The 16,167-nt window shown below is 39.7% G+C and overlaps 3 protein-coding genes across 3 annotated transcripts; 2 read left to right on the top strand and 1 right to left on the bottom strand.

Moving 5' to 3' along the window:
* Positions 1-84: 84 nt before the first annotated feature.
* cdk4 (cyclin dependent kinase 4) lies at positions 85-6,151 on the bottom strand. The gene is made up of 8 exons (XM_049732693.2): positions 5,884-6,151; positions 3,033-3,263; positions 2,823-2,958; positions 2,515-2,682; positions 2,158-2,267; positions 1,678-1,728; positions 1,460-1,595; positions 85-699 (listed from the first exon to the last, which is right to left on the bottom strand). The coding sequence occupies exons 2-8, from the start codon at positions 3,248-3,250 to the stop codon at positions 598-600; spliced, it is 921 nt and encodes a 306-aa protein (XP_049588650.1). The 5' UTR covers positions 3,251-3,263; positions 5,884-6,151; the 3' UTR covers positions 85-597.
* A 564-nt stretch (positions 6,152-6,715) lies between these two features.
* On the top strand, positions 6,716-10,585 carry LOC125976796 (E3 ubiquitin-protein ligase MARCHF9-like). The gene is made up of 5 exons (XM_049732690.2): positions 6,716-6,812; positions 7,554-7,889; positions 8,796-8,951; positions 9,408-9,600; positions 9,869-10,585. The coding sequence occupies exons 1-5, from the start codon at positions 6,795-6,797 to the stop codon at positions 10,189-10,191; spliced, it is 1,026 nt and encodes a 341-aa protein (XP_049588647.1). The 5' UTR covers positions 6,716-6,794; the 3' UTR covers positions 10,192-10,585.
* A 210-nt stretch (positions 10,586-10,795) lies between these two features.
* mettl1 (methyltransferase 1, tRNA methylguanosine) lies at positions 10,796-16,081 on the top strand. Its single transcript, XM_049732694.2, has 6 exons — positions 10,796-11,039; positions 11,162-11,289; positions 11,364-11,548; positions 13,228-13,341; positions 15,216-15,317; positions 15,696-16,081. Exons 1-6 carry the CDS (start codon positions 10,948-10,950, stop codon positions 15,825-15,827), a joined length of 753 nt encoding a protein of 250 aa, XP_049588651.1. The 5' UTR covers positions 10,796-10,947; the 3' UTR covers positions 15,828-16,081.
* The last annotated feature ends 86 nt before the right edge of the window (positions 16,082-16,167 follow it).

Below are 16,167 nucleotides of genomic sequence, written 5' to 3'. Positions count from 1 at the left end.
ACTTTGGGGAAAGACAAAAAGTACCAGCAGAAGTTGGGACAAGAACTGAAACAGTAATACATAATGAACCTATCAGTCATTGAGTTGTTTTGTGATTGAAAGTGTTTTTATTCCTTTGTGGTTGCAGTGCAGGTTGATTTTAAAAGGTTTCCACACACAAAAAAACAACAAGACTGGAATCAAAATAAAATCCACCTCTTCAGTCATCTAATGATGCCAAACATTTTTCAGAAATGACTTTGAGGGTGATTGATGTTACCGTGCGTGTTTTCAATTGACTAAAGACTTGCTCACAACCAAGATGTCAATTCTGTCACTTTGCCGAGGCCGTAACTAAATGTTGAGGGACAGACAGAGTAAAAACAATTAAGTCATGCTGTGTTAACATCAATACTTGTGACATTTACATCTTGGAAATGCATGGATGTCCATCCATGAGTTTGCTCCTCTTCAACACGACTCCTCTTCAATTATTCTTGATACTGGAGTAATAAAAAAACAAAAACAAAAAACATCCCAGGGCACAAGAGAGACTTCCTTGAGTATGAAATCTTGCGGCCAAAAACTGGGCTTGTTTCTGTGTTTTATTGCAGCAGCTCAGCCTTTTTTCTCAGTCAATATCTCCTCGTTGCGAAAATACGGATGATCTAGTGCATTCAGAGCTGATATTCGATCGCAGGGGTCAAAGGTTAACATTTCCTAAGAGAAAGGAAGAATAAGGTATGAGAAAAGTCCAATTGAAAAGTGACGTCTACTTATTCATCATCTTGAAGGTCGCCATCAGCTCTAAGAAAAACACGGTTTACTGTAGAATGCACTTTGCAAACATTGATAGCTGCCATTTTACAGGATGTTTTGCTCTCATCCTGGATGAAGCCAGTTGCCTGGCAACCGAAAGCGATTCGGAGAAGTTCTTGGTAAAAAGAATAATCAGGGTCAAACTCTCCGATCACGGTTGTTGTTTAGTACAACTTTTACGACATTATATAAATCCACACTCTTTTACAGAAGTTATCAAGGACCCCAAAAAAAAAAGTAATGGAGCTTTACCAGAACTGTAGTGCTTTAGTTTATCATAGACTGTGTAAAGAAATAGCGGCGGGAGGGTAAATTACAGTTGTATGCTCATATATTATTCATAATAATATTAACATACCACATAATTAATATATGAATTGAATAAATGATGTTCAGATGTAAATGTGTTCTTGTTATAGGAGAGTGGCAGTGTTTTTGTTTTTGCCATGATGTATATTTAGGGAAACGCAGGCGCCCACAAATGTCTCATTAAAAAGAAAACGAATTAATAAAACGTTGATTTAAAGCAATTATCATTGTGTCGTAAATGTGCAACTTGATTGAGGACAATGGCTGCAAAACTAAATTGTTGGTGAAGTAGAGAAACGAAGACGGCAAGTGGTAAATTAACATTTAGTGGTAAATAACTTAATAATCTTACCAGCAGCAGTTGAGCTCCCTGCTCATCTATCTCTGGAACAAAGTCAGTTATGGGGCGAGCCGAGAAAGGGGGGAAGTGTTGTCTTGAAAGCGTAACACCAGTTGGCCACTCCTGCTCTGGTGGCAAACCAATCACTCTGCAACGACACGTTCAATTTCAGTGAAATGAGAATCATCAGCCAGGAGGGTTAAGTCACTCTGCATGAATGCATGACTCACTCAAAGATTTTCCCGAGTTGGTCCACTTCGGATTCTCCACAGAACAAGGGTCTAACAGGAAAAAAAAAAAAAAAAAAAAGTGCAGGGATGATAATGTTAATTGTTTCCTGTGCCATCTGATTGTAGAGTCATAATTTGACAACTGAATCAAGCGAACATATTTTACATAGCAAATCCAATTAGGAGAAAATATAATCAGGAGACATTTTCTCATGAGGTCACATCATTAGGTACACCTGCAGCTGTTTTTTAAAGGTCAGCCTTCAGTTCAATTTTGAATGACAATGACATGGTGAAGAACTGCATGACATCATCATGCTCCGAGTATTTTGGTGAATGCGATTCCATAGAAACTAATAAACCTCCGTTTTCTATATACATATTAAATATCGAATATGACCGCTCCCAACGCACGGACCGGCGTCTTATCGACATCACAATGAGCTTCTTTTAATCCGATTAGCATTTCTGCTGACTCACTTTCGTTTGAACATTTCCGCAAAGATGCAGCCGGAGCTCCAGATGTCGACAGGTGTAGCGTAGCTGGACTGCAGTAAAACCTCAGGAGGCCGATACCACAGTGTCACCACCTTGGAGAAACGGATGCACAGAAATGATCAACCACATTGAGCAGCTTGAATATGAAATTGTGGGTTTTCCTCAGATTTGAATTTGTCGCATGCAAAATATGGCGTACCATTTAATCACAATTGAAATAACACACAGTATATTTTGCTAAAATGTACACTGTAAATATCCAGATGTGTAACAAATATTTAAAAGTCCAGATAATATTGGAAGTGCGATATAAATATTTCAAAGTGCACTGGTTCTTACCACAGGAGTAAGGGCCATGTGGCAGCTGTACATGCGCGCAAGTCCAAAGTCAGCCAGCTTCACCTGACCCTGGCTGGTTACCAAAATATTCTCTGGTTTCAGGTCTCTGTGCATTACACGGTTTGAGTGCAAGAATGTCAGACCACATAGCAGCTGTTTCATGAAGTCCTGCAAAAAAATAAATAAAATTAAAAAAAAATCAAGCAGATAAAGGTAATAAAAAAAAAACGACAAAGCTGCAAAAAAATAATGACATCCAATCCAACTAAAAATTAATTAAACAACTTCGTCTCCGAGTAGGAGCTCACTTTGATGCGTTCAGGGGCCAACCCCGGAGCCGGCGCTTTCTCCAAATACGTCTTGAGATCTTGCTCCACGTGTTCAAAGACTAAAGTGACTTTAGTCTCCTGCTCCGTCCTCTGGGTGGCACACACGTCCATAAGCCTGGAATAGTCCGGAGAGCAGTGACCATGTCTGAGGGTGTGCTCACAAGATCTCGCACGCAACTGCTATCTTACCTGACCACATTGGGGTGGCCAAACTGCTCCAGTCGCTTTAACAGAGCCACCTCTCTGACTGTGGAGACTGGTAGGCCATTATGGTCCGTTTTGACTCGCACGCTTTTTAGAGCCACAAACCGACCACTCTCCATATCACGGGCCTTATAGACGGTCCCATAAGCGCCGCCGCCGATCTCTGCCACTCGCTCATACTGGAGGCTGGTGCCCTGGGCCATGAGCGGTCTTACACTGTCAGAGAAACACAGATCACGTCACTACATTAGCTTACAAAAACAATACAATAAAAATCAAATCATCTCCCATAGTGGATCATCAGAAGAATTTGGGGTAGTTTGTAAGATGTTTTTGTTTTGTTTGACCTGAGTCAAGATTCAAACCCGGAACTTTTCAATTGCAAGGCAAAATCACTGGTGGTGTACAAAGTATGGCAGATAGTGAATATGTGGGGTTAAAAATTCCCAATACGCAACATTCCATTAAGTGATAGCAAGACTCAGAATGAAAAGGTTTTGTGGTGTAACCCACCAACTAAAGTGCACAAAAGAAAATTCCAGACCTCTCGGGATGACTACAGCTAACTAATTCACCATTGAAATGCCAAAAGTTTTGGCTTTCCTGCCTTACTCATTGTTACTTTTAAATAATGAATGAGAGGCTGTTGCGTGGCTCGATTATTTCTTGAGAAGCCAACTCTTTTTGAATTAACTAATGCTGTCGAGAGTGTGCGTGTGTTTTTGATGGTGCCTCCAAGTCCTGCTGGGTTAGAGCTTGTTCAAGGGGGAGAAATGGGCTGAAGCTTGAATTGTTTCTGCAGGGGAGAGTGATTGAAGTGCAACGGAAAATGAAGAGAACCACTCGAAAAGCCAAACACTTCAGGCGATGAATCGAATGCCTTTTGTAGCGTGTCCCTCTTGATGTCTTCCAAAATCTTAACACTCTTTAGTGGCCTTCCAGCTTGTTAACAGCACGTCGGAATGCAACTTCACTTTTGTGAGGTTCTTTTACGAGTCATGAGAAGTTGGTTAAACAGCAAATTATTTACACAACATGACAATCCATTTTTCAGATGCTAACTAGCCAGCTTTACAAACAAATGTGTACATTTACAAACACTTATTGTGGTAATAAATAATGAGGGTCTGAAGAGTTATGTATTGCGCCAGATCGTTTTGGATGTTTTGTGCTGCAACAACGCACGTGACTGTATGTTGAGAAAGATGAGTCATTGTCTGAAGCAAAACTTACTGTCATTTATTATTGTTTAACTCTGACATTTCCTTTTTCCCAAGGTTTGCTAACCCAAAGCACCCGTTTTATATTAGAAAAATGTCATGGCACGCCACCTAATAAAACTGTCAACAAATGTACAATAAATACAGAAATAATTATGATTGTGGCCTTTTGTTTATTTACTATTATTGAAGTTGGGGCTTTCAAACTACACCATGCAAACTCCAAAATGTGACATGTATATATCATGCATATTATGTAAAGGTCATGGATATAGCTGCTTACATAGGTGACTCATTCAACTGAGGATCAATTACCATTCATTGGACTCTGATTTAGCCCTATAAACATATAATTATCCACCATCGTTGGGACTAAAAAGGCCACTACAAAGAATCTGATATATTTTTATTGCATTATATGAGCTGATACACAGCAAGACCCCATCAGTGTCTTTCATTGTATTTTTCTTCTGGAGGAAGTCATTATGGAGTCAAGACAAATGACCACATGATCTGCCGTCCGTTCATTTTCTATAGTGCTTGTCCTCACAATGAGTGAGTCAACAAAAGGCAGTATACTGTGCAGACAAACAGTCACATTCAGACCTAAGGACAATTTAGTTTGATTTAATTCAGTGACTTATATAGAATCAAACTCTTCATAATGTTATGTGTACTACTTACAGCAAATTTGATACATTTTCATTTTATTCAAGTACAAAACAGTTGCATTTAATCTTTTATAGTATTTAACTTGTTTTAAAATATGTACCCTATCTACAAGCATTTTTATTGAATCATTAATGATTCAGTACGTTTTTTTATTTAATGTATTTATTAAATAATTTATTTGGCCTCAAAACTGATCACACGATATTTTCTTGTGATTTTGGATATGGTAACGCCAGCAAACATCTCATTTTTCAAATACACTAGTCAGGGGAAGCAGCTGGAAACAACATTGACAGTCTGACCTCATTCATTCATTCATTCATTCATGTATTTCACCAAGCAGCAACACCTGAATATTTATTTTTCATCAGGGTTCATTGCAAATGGTTGCAAAGACATTCACCAGACATTCGGCAACAGTCATTCGTTGTTTCCTTGTGAAGAAACTTTTAAATTGTTTGCACGGAACTCCGACAAAGTATCCACAATCGCTTCGTGCGCAACCATTTGCAACGCAATGGTTTAAAGCTAGCCCCTGTTTGCCGTCGGACTGTTCTTAAGTTAAAATGTACATTCAAGTGTATTTCTGAGCAAAATTGTTAAGTTATCTAAGCCATCCGGACGCAGGAGGCCGGTGGGCGGAGACAGAAGGAGAACCAGGCCAGGAGGTGGGGGGCGCAACACGTGGTGCTGCTCCGTCTTTTGTTAATTCAAAGTGAACACTAACGTAACAAAAAAACAAAAACAAGGAGCATCCACAAGTTTGCATCCACACCTCCATCTCCTGTGACGTGGCGCACCTCAAGAAAAATAGACATGTAAAAACGTGCACATGTGCGACTTTACGTAAACGCCTCACGTCCAATGGCCCTACTGTTACCCGCACGGAAGAAAAAAAAAAAAAGAAAAAATATGTCATATACCTCCGCTTCACAGTATCTTACCTTGTCTCTCTCCAGAACCGGGTCCGCTTCCCTTTAGACCTTTATGAGGCAGACATGCTTTTCGATGCGGTGCCACGTAGAAGTTCTGGCCGACACACAAGGACTCAGAGGCGACCAGAACTTGTTGTGAATCTCGATCGAGAAAAGACAATCAATCGATACGTGTTCCACCTCCACCCACTCTTTCTTTTTCCTCCCTAGTCTACACTCCTTTCGGGGGGTTGTCGCTTCCTGTTGCTTCAAGAAGGTCCATTCGGGGGCGGCGCTACATACATGCACTACTCTGGCATACAACTCGACTAGAATATCACTGTATTAGTTCATTCATCGCTGTCAAAACAGAGGTCAAAATGTCATTTAGTAATTTTGATTATTTTTGTCTGCAGATTACAGAATACTCAGTGTTTATTGGCAATATTTAGCAGAAACCAAGGAGGATTTATGTTCATGTCGGATGATGACAACAGAGAAATTGTAAATGAACAAATTAAATAACCAACCTCACTTGCTTGTGCGTTAAGGATTACAGAGTGCTTGGGTTTTGTGTGTAAATTTTGATACCTGTGATTTTTCTGACATTTTCACATGGATGTACCGATGCAGTATTCTTATATACATTTTTTGATTGATTAATTGATTGATTTTATTGAACGCAAACACTGCGAGATAAGCTATATAGACTACCGCAAGTACTTGTGCATTAATAAAGAAAATGATCGAGTATTAACAGAGTAGGTCTACAGTACTGCCTTATATACAAAGAACACAAGTCGTACAGATACAGGGGCTGCACTAAATGACATCATGTGAGGTGTCAGAAGCTTTGATGAATCTCTTCAGAGGATAAAGCACAATTTTTAACAGTAAGCAGAAAACTGCCCGCTGGCCAAGCACGTCCAAAAAAAATCTGAATGTCTTCAACTGGATCGGTAAGGAAAGGCGATGGTCACATTTTCGATTTAACAGTGTTAATTTATGTGTTCATTCATGTGTAATTTCATCCTACTTAAAAAGCATAAGTGGATATTTGCGGTTTGTAATCATCACACGCGTCAATACAGTATTTTTTACATTGCACTGCACATCACCCCACATAATCAAAAACATCACCCCACATATTGGAAGCCAATAAACAAAAAAAAATTACGTCCTTACAATTGCGTCTTCCTGGCGTCTGCTTGCATATCCAATTACATCACCGTAATAAGAAGATGAGCGCTTACGTCATCTTTGTCAAGTTTCTGCGAAATTTGCCGTCGTAACGAGCACGTCACAGCGCCACTACGGACAGAAGCAGGCAATGTAAGTGGAGCAAGTTCTGACTTTGTCTATTCCAATTAGAGCCATCGGGGCAATCACTCGACGAGAATTAAATGTAAAATACTCATCCTGACGAAGAGGAGGCAGTACAGAGTTGGCTAAATGGATGCGAGGCATAATACAGGCTATCCACTTGCAACTCAAAAATTCAAGTTATCTGTGGATTAATTCATGCATTTATTTATAAATAGAAAATGCAGTCCATAGAGGGGTCCTCCCCTGCTGGTTGCTCAGCTTTGCACATCTTCTAACAACTTCTACCAGCCTACGTCGAAATCAAGCTCATTGGAGCAGCGTGTCCGCAAAGAGAATGATAGCTGGTGACTAACAGTGTTCTGCTCCAAATAAAGCAGAATCAGAAGACCCAAACCGGCTCCAGCATGACGGGGGAGATCGGAGGCTCTTCTGGGCCGCCGCTCAAACTCTCTTGTCCGGGAGAGGAAGAGGAGGTCAAGAAGGAGGAGGAAAAAGAGGAGGAGGTCAAGGAGGAGGAGGAAAAAGAGGAGGAGGTCAAGAAGGAGGAGGAAAAGGAGGGGGAGGACAAAGAGGAGAAGGGCAAGAAGTATTGCCAAGTCCCAGGTGACAAAGTTAAACACCTGCAGGAGGACGCCGAACCCTTCGACCATCTTGCAGAAAGTGAAATGTGCACCCCACAGTGTCGGATCTGCTTCCAGGGCCCAGACAAGGTACACTTAAATCATTTTTGGGGGCATTCCTCCATTTACTAAGTTAGACAAATACGGAATGAACCGCATATCCTCAAAGCAGGAAAGAAGGATATTCACAAAAGGTTAGTGGAATGAAAAAAGGAGAAATTGTCACATTGGTCTGAAACACTGGTGAATCCCCCCCCCCCCCCTTTCCTCCTTGAAAAAAGCCACATAATTGGTCAACAAATTTTGCATCTGACTTTTTTTCCTGTATCTAACCTATCGGTGTGTTGCGACTGCTCTTCCACTAGATGGCAGAAGCCGGTATGCCATATTGAACCGTGGACTATAAAGTGCCAAAATAGTACAAGTATAAAAGTGAAACTTTTTCAAATTATGTCTCCATAAACTATACAAATTCGAATCACAACTGGACAATAGAAGCATGTTTGATCACTAAATAAATTTTGAGTGACAGTGAATAGGTAATAACAGAATGTATATAGCAATCAAGGCCTGGCTTGCCCTAAATTTGTAATGAAATTTGAGCTGTTGTTTAAAACGGGATACACACATGATTTTGAAAACTTTCGATGCCTGACACAAAACGTAAAATAATGGGCGCGTGTGCTGATAGTACTGACCCTTGGGAGGCAGGATAGTACTGACCTGTGGGAAGCAGCATGCCACAGAGCATCCACTTAATATTCATCCATCCGTGCTGGAGCCTATCCCAACTGACTTGTCATATTCATATTAATATGCTCCATTTTGGTACTGCACATTGCAAGAAATATAGTTCACTATGTTGAAATTGTATCAATGTTATTTTTGGCAAGATCAATTGATGGAGGCTAGTATTGAAACTATTCATTTTAATGGAAACTATTCACTTGGTGGAATCATCTCCAACTTAATGTAGGTGTTCTTTGTTTTCTGCAGGGAGAACTATTGAGCCCCTGCCGCTGTGATGGCTCTGTGCGCTACTCTCACCAGTCTTGCCTTGTCCGCTGGATCAGGGAAACAGGCTCCTGGAACTGTGAGATCTGCCGCTTTAAGTACCGAGTTCATTCCGTTTGCACCAAGAACCCACTGAAGGTACCATATTGTCTCCAATCTTGTATGTGTGCCAAAATGGCATCAAATGAAAAGTATCAAATGGAGGAAACACATTCACAGACTTGTGATTGTCAGAAAAACCTTTTTAACTAAGAAGCAACTCGGGGACCACTGCTTTGAAATATTATTTTATTTTGCACCAAAAGAGGATGACTTATACAGGCTATTTATTTGCATCTGTATGTCTATTTTGGAAATCCTAGCTACATGTGACATAATTTGGACGGGTAAACAATTCATAAAAAGCTGGAAAATAAATAAAGCCTTAATAATTAATCAATTTTATTTTCAAAACTGTTACAATTATTTCCAATTTCCAATTTTGTAGACCACTTGCAATACCGTGACGTACCACTAGAGGACGTTAGACCACCGGTTGACGTTCCTTGATCTATAATATTAACGCCTGGATATTTGTCTTGTCTGTTTTTGCAGTGGCAATCCATCTCTCTGACCTTGATTGAAAAGGCACAGATTTCAGCCATTATCCTGGGCTTGATGTTCCTCATAGCTAGTTTGGGTTGGCTTATATGGTCAATTGTCAGCCCCTTTGCAGAATTCCAGCGTAATAATTATATATTTCAGATATTATATGGCATGTACGTCTTCATGGACTTCGTTTGTATAGGTATGACACAACAAATACACTTATGTAACATTTTGCAAACTGATTCATTTATTGGCAAGTGTGACTGGGTTATGTGCAAGTTTGGGAAAGTAAGGTTGTGCTTTGAATGGTGGACACAGTTTTGTTCATCAGACGGCTGTCACCATTTAATTTGTTGCTTCCAACTCAAGCCATTCATATTTCTTAATTCTTTGAAAGTGTAATTACAGTTCCAGTATTTAACCCAATCCTCTTTACTGCTCCCCTACCCTTTGTTCTTTCCACACAGGACTTGTAATCCAAGAAGGACCGTCTGTTTACCGGATCATAAGGCACTGGCATACAATGAACAAAAAGTGGAGAGTACTAAATTATGACAAAACCAAAGACTTGACCAGTTCTAGAAAAAACGGCGCCCGTGATGTGCAAAGTCACACTGCGGAAGTTCCACACAACGGGCAGGAGCCGAGACGGTCTTGCATTACCTTCTATGTTGGCAATATTATTCTGAGCATCTTCAACAGGCTAAGAAGGCCCAACCACAACAACCACAACAACAACAACAACCGTGCCGACAACCATGAGGTCGTCATGAGGGTGACCCCTGTATAGCAGGGTCAGAAGCAGAGTTGAACTTCAATCCAAATTTAACCCACACAAGCACTTTGTCTATGTGGCCAAAGGGTGAACGGATTGGTTATATTGGAGTAAAAAAAAAAAAAGGACATTTTCAAGACAAATGTTGAATAAAAGTATTTTTTTTAACTGCCAGAAGTTGGAAGGTTCTAAAGTTTTTTATTTATTTTTTTTGTTTTACTGTCGGGACCAATCATTGCCAGTCAGCTGTTTACTGAAAAATTGGCAAATGCCTTTTGTATAAATTGTGTTGTGCACATATGCATTGCAATTGTATCAACTGAGACATTTTAACTTGCAGGACTAAAGGATTAATATCAGGCTTGATAAATATCCGAATAAAAATTATGCCGTGACATAATGGCCTCACTTTTCCGCAACTTTTAATATTTTGGAATATTTTTCTTATTTAACCAGGCAAATCCCCTTAAGATTAAAAAGTTATTTTGCAAGGGAGTCCTGAACAAAAGGCAATTACAACCAAACTTTTATTTGTCATATTTTATTGTAGTGAAAGATGAATGAATGGTGCCTTTTTTTTTTTTTTTTTTTTTTTTTTTTTTAAACACGTTATTGGTCGCTTAATGATGACGTTACAATCCGCGACGCGTGTGTTTGGGAAAAGCATGCAGGTGAAACCGTGACTCTCAAGAGTTGACATTTTACTAAGTTACTCACTTTAAAAGAAGCGAATAAAGGAAAAACTTGCGTGTTTTTTGGAAGCACATAATTATGGAAGCCGAGACGAGTTCGTCAATGCCGCAGAAGCGTTACTACAGACAACGAGCACATTCAAACCCGATGGCACATCATTCGTTTGACTAGTGAGTGACATCCGTGCATATTTACGTAATTCAACAATTTGAGGGAAACCTCTTTGCATCTTCGTTGAACTCTTTCCAAACGTGTTCATAGGAATTCATTGCTGTCATTCTTGTCTTGTCAGTCCTGTGTGTCCAGAGGAGATGGACTGGAGCACGCTCTATCCACAATTCTTTAGTGAGGAGCAATCTGGAGAAGGAGCACCACAAGTTGAGTTTGCAGATATTGGGTGTGGATACGGTGGACTTTTAGGTAATTATTCCTTATCCATTCGACTTGTACTATCTGCCAATATTTAGACATTTGTATCATGCGTGGTTTCCCAGTGGAGTTAGCTCCACTCTTTCCAGACAAACTCATGTTGGGCCTGGAGATCCGGGTGAAAGTGTCCGATTATGTCCAGGATCGTATCAAGTCATTACGTGAGAGCAATCCAGGAAGCTACCAGAACATTGCCTGCCTTCGCAGCAACGCCATGAAGTATCTTCCCAACTTCTTCAGGAAGGGACAGGTAGAATTTTCATGCATTCCATTTCATTATTTTACAAGCATACACAGATAGAACAACTTGACGCTCAATTACGTTCCCATGCAATGTCAAATTGGGATACAAACACAAGTGAAGTTTGGTCATATTGCGCAAATTCCGCTCTTTCCAACATTGTGCAGGAAATATCAATGTTACTAGTAGAAAGACCACTACTTCCCCAAAAAACAAAATAGCTGCTATAATGGTGAGAAATGTTTGTAGCTGCAAAACTGGCAACAATTAAAGCATGCAAGGGCCAGTCAGAGACTGTGGCAAGGCCAAATGTGGCCCCCGGGCTTTACTTTGCTGAGCTCAGGCTTAATAAATTCTCAGAGTTCAGATTTTCTGTTCACAGAAAATAAACTGAACAATGTTCATCTGGCTGTTGCAACCATTTATTAATATACCGTGTAACTATAGCGTAGTAATCCTTATGACATCGCCATACAATTTTTCCACATTATTTATGACTCGCAGGCTTATTTACATTCTTGGTCGTTGGCCAGTCAGTGTTTGGGGCCAAATGTGGCCTGTTCCCCCTTAGTATTTTATGACGACCAGGCTTTATTTTGGACTTGGTAATATTTCAGGAAAACTCTAAATCAGTGGTTCTTAAACTTGTTGGGGTACCAAACCCCACCAGTTTCCTATGCACATTCATCGAACCCCTCGAGTGAAAAATAAAATGCATTTGTTTTTCAAATTCAGGACAGATGTTTTTTACTGGTGCACAAAAGGAGCCGTGCATGAAATCACCTTGTTGAAAGAACACAATGCATGAACTCACAACCAATGACATACCTGCAAATCAGTGTGACTTCTTTTCCCTAACCCAGGTTAAGAACCACTGCTCTAAATAATGCAATGAAAAAGCAAGCACAGTCACATAAATACTGCTAAAGATTAAGATTTTAATGCCATTATGATACTGTAAATTCTACCTTGGAAAACGTAATTTCAGGGATTTCCGAACACTAACAACAAAATCCAGGATTTCACAACAATGGGGTGATTGATATTTGGGGGGGAGGCACATCGCATCAGCTGAGTTTAGAGTACATTAGTCCAAGACACTTTTTATTCAATTCATTCAGCTTCAATAATTTATGACTCAAATTAAACAGTGATCGTATTGTACCACAGTCATGTTAGCTCCTTTGGATTAAATGTTCACCTCAAATAGCCTGAGGCAGTGTTATATTTATAATTAAAAAAAAAAAGGCAAATTAATCCTCCATGGCACTACATTAGGTACATCTGCAATGTTTAGAAAATGTTTCTGCTGATAAAAGGTGTGACGTCATCCAATGCTAAAAAAAAATGAACAGTTTAGGTTTTTTTTTTCATATTCAATCAGCACCAATTATTACATTCACATCTTTCTGTCAGTACTTGAAAAATAAAAAAAAGTGGCTCTGGTAGTCCATTTGATGTGAGAAACTATAGGGACCTATAAAAGGAAATTGCAGTTTTTAAACAACCGTGTTTAACAACCAACCGCAAAGTCTCAGGACGGCCATGTTAAAGAGGTTACATTATATAGGGTCAAGATAGTGGTCTCAAAAATAGAAACTACAATTGCATGTGGGTTGGAGTGATTTAAACTTTTTCAGTCTCGTGGGCTCGTTCAATGGTTTCTAACCTTTTGCCTTTATTTTCAGCTTAGTAAGATGTTCTTCCTTTTCCCGGATCCTCATTTTAAGAAGACCAAACACAAATGGAGGATCATCAGCCCTACGTTATTGGCTGAGTATGCCTACACACTTAGAATCGGGGTACGTATGACACCAAGCACAATCCAAGTCATGTAACATTAGCATGAAGCTAAATTATTTGGCTTTCCAAAACGGAAAATCAATTTTCAGAAAGCCCCTTTAACTTGTTTTCCAGTTGCTCGCGTGATGTCACACATCAGGCCCAGTAACTTAAAGAACTAATAAGACGACGATTAATTAGGTTTGGTACAACTGTGATCTCATATAGCTGTGTTTTGATTGGAGGCCCGAACTGGGAGGCACATGTTCTGCCATTTCAAAGGCGACACACGTTCTCATTTTGTCGCCTGATTTTACAGTGTTAGAAATCGCTGAATTGCCTGCTGTGCCAAAATTTAAGCCTTCAGCCTATATACCTTCAATTTCAAACAAAGAAGGGCCTTATAGCGAATTAAGCTTTATAGTTTTTCCTTTGGCATGCATGCATGTGCGTCCGTCCATGCATACGTGTGTCCAAGGTCCACCCGGCGGGCCTTCTCTTTTGGCACAACTGCGCTGGTAGGTGGGGTCGTCTTTCATAGACGTTTGCCTCCATGATACGCCCCCATGAGCATGAATTACAATTATTGAGTGACACAATCGTTTGCATGTGAACACTAGTCTCATTTGCGACAGCTGAACAAATACAGTGTGTCCATTCTGTCGTATCCCGGCTTCACTGTAAAAAAAAAAAAAAAAAAAAGTGTGGTAAAGTGCAATGCAGTGTGGTAATGTGTGCCATGACTGAGTTTTCTAAGAAGTCCTTGTTCTCGTAAATCTATCTGTGCAGTGTCCAGTGTAAACTGCTGTGACATAGGGGATTAACCTCTGTGTTGTCTCTGGGTTATTTTTATCATGATGCCAAGGATCACTGCTCCGCACATGTGACGAAACCTTCAGATGCAATTTACGCTGCAAGTTTAAAGATGCATTCCATGGGAATATCTTTTCATTTGACTCATTATGACTCACATATCCTATAATAGCAAATGAACACTTAAAATAGTCATTTTCAAACAGGATTAGGTTGGAATTTCCCATGTGTGACGTCACACACAGGTAGTCCGGAGGAGTCCGACTAAAACTTGTCTCATCTCTGTCAACATGAATTGGTTATGACCCTTCCAGGCTCCATCTACGACAATGTGGATTGTGCACGCGATTTGCAATTTCATTCTTTGGCCACAAGTTGCAGTAGTGATTAGAAACTCCAAATCCAGCACATTGCAGGTTTAATAAGTGGAAAGGCTCTTGCTGGACCACAGACCACTGGCACGGTTGCATAACCCTCATTTGGATCTGCACCAAGGTGCACACCACTAGTATTGACCCTATTTTCAAATTGATATCTATTTCTGCATAGTTTCCTTACTTTTGTCAAATAAATGTAAATATCATAAATGACATGAATTGGAATTGTTCGGTTTTTTCAGTAGTGATTGTTATTTGTTAATAAACTCTGCAGTTTATTTTTTGTGCTCTTTCCAAAATGCCCTAAAATAACCTCAAAGCCTTAGCTAATAGAAAAGAAGTACGTTGAAGTTCTGAGATCTTTGTATCGAAGCTAAGCCCGTTCTGGGTTGTTAGTGGAAGAGGTTCTGGAGAGTCTTTGCCACATGTATGTTTTTGCTCTGCTGTGTGGCTATTAAACAGCTCAGCTTACAAGGAGGTCTTGTTATTTCTTGACAATTGTTATTTTTACAGGTTACGCACGTTCCCGTTTCTGGCAAAAAGTCATCTGTTAGCCATTTATTTAAAAGGCTAATGTAAGATATGATTGAAATAGGTTTGTAGAATATTTCAATGAAAATTCTGGTGGGGCATCATTTACTACTCAGTTACTAAAATCATATTGCCGTTTTATTTGATTGGCTGTTCTGTGTGTGTTTCTTTAGGGTTTAGTTTATACCATCACGGACGTGGAGGAGGTCCACCTTTGGATGGTGAAGCACTTTAGTGAACATCCGTTATTCTTGCGGGTCCCTGATGAAGAGCTGGTACGTGGAGAACACTGTTTGCAGGTCACACAACTGTATTTGTTTTCTGTCTGCTCCATTGAGGTCACACTTTTTTTTTTTTGCGCTGTTCCAGTTTTCTTAGAGAGGTTTAACTTTTCAAGTGAAAACTTTTGGTCAATATTTGAACTCTCAAAGTTCCTTATTGTCATGCCTTTTTTCAAAAGTTGGGAGGTAACCTTAACCCTTTCGGAAAAAGGTGCACATGTTCAGCTCATGCTACACTTGCCGTAGCTTCCGCTAACAACTCTTTAGCGTTGTGTAACTTTTTCAAACAAACGTGAGTGCATTTATTTCAAGTTTTTTTCAATGCACGATGCACAGGTGTATTTGTCTCATCCAAATACTTTGTTTTTGCAGGTTGATGATGTCATCATTCCTCTATTAGGTGTGTGCACAGAGGAAGGAAAAAAAGTGCAGCGGAACGAAGGGAAAAACTTTCGGGCAATTTTTCGGCGGATTGAAGATCCAGTATTGATGGACATTGAATGAAACACAAAAAAAAGTGACTTTTGCTCTTCTTGGTGCAACTTAGAGGATTAAACAGAGTGGCTGTTCGGAAAGACACATGGTCTTCTCCGGTTTTTGCTACGTTACACCATCATGGGAGGGGTGCAGCTTTTTTTATTTTTTTAATGATTTTCTCTTTCTAGAGGCTCTTTTGTTTCTTGTAAATTACATTCAGTGCATTGTATCATACTTGTCATACAGTGGTAATAATAAAGAGCAAGTACATTTAAAAGCAATATTTTACATATTTGATTGGCTAGCTCCTGTAAAACAAACGTAATTTTGTTTTTGTACGCGTTTTCTCATTCCTGAACTTGGCTTC

Source organism: Syngnathus scovelli, chromosome 11 (genome assembly GCF_024217435.2).
Source record: "Syngnathus scovelli strain Florida chromosome 11, RoL_Ssco_1.2, whole genome shotgun sequence".
Classification (NCBI taxonomy): Eukaryota; Metazoa; Chordata; class Actinopteri; order Syngnathiformes; family Syngnathidae; genus Syngnathus; species Syngnathus scovelli.
The sequence above is the reverse complement of the archived record's forward strand: the minus strand, read 5'-3'. Positions and strand labels throughout refer to the sequence as shown.

Excerpts from the sequence above, each read along its gene's own strand:
- LOC125976796 (XM_049732690.2), top strand. Across the intron at positions 7,890-8,795 it reads GCTTCCAGGGCCCAGACAAG|GGAGAACTATTGAGCCCCTG; the intron begins GTACACTTAAAT and ends TGTTTTCTGCAG. Across the intron at positions 8,952-9,407 it reads GCACCAAGAACCCACTGAAG|TGGCAATCCATCTCTCTGAC; the intron begins GTACCATATTGT and ends CTGTTTTTGCAG.
- cdk4 (XM_049732693.2), bottom strand. The coding sequence starts at position 3,250 with ATGGCCCAGGGCACCAGCCTCCAGTATGAGCGAGTGGCAGAGATCGGC. Across the intron at positions 2,959-3,032 it reads GGCCACCCCAATGTGGTCAG|GCTTATGGACGTGTGTGCCA; the intron begins GTAAGATAGCAG and ends GGACTATTCCAG. Across the intron at positions 1,729-2,157 it reads GCGGAAATGTTCAAACGAAA|ACCCTTGTTCTGTGGAGAAT; the intron begins GTGAGTCAGCAG and ends TTTTCCTGTTAG.
- mettl1 (XM_049732694.2), top strand. The coding sequence starts at position 10,948 with ATGGAAGCCGAGACGAGTTCGTCAATGCCGCAGAAGCGTTACTACAGA. Across the intron at positions 11,549-13,227 it reads ACTTCTTCAGGAAGGGACAG|CTTAGTAAGATGTTCTTCCT; the intron begins GTAGAATTTTCA and ends CTTTATTTTCAG. Across the intron at positions 15,318-15,695 it reads GGGTCCCTGATGAAGAGCTG|GTTGATGATGTCATCATTCC; the intron begins GTACGTGGAGAA and ends TTGTTTTTGCAG.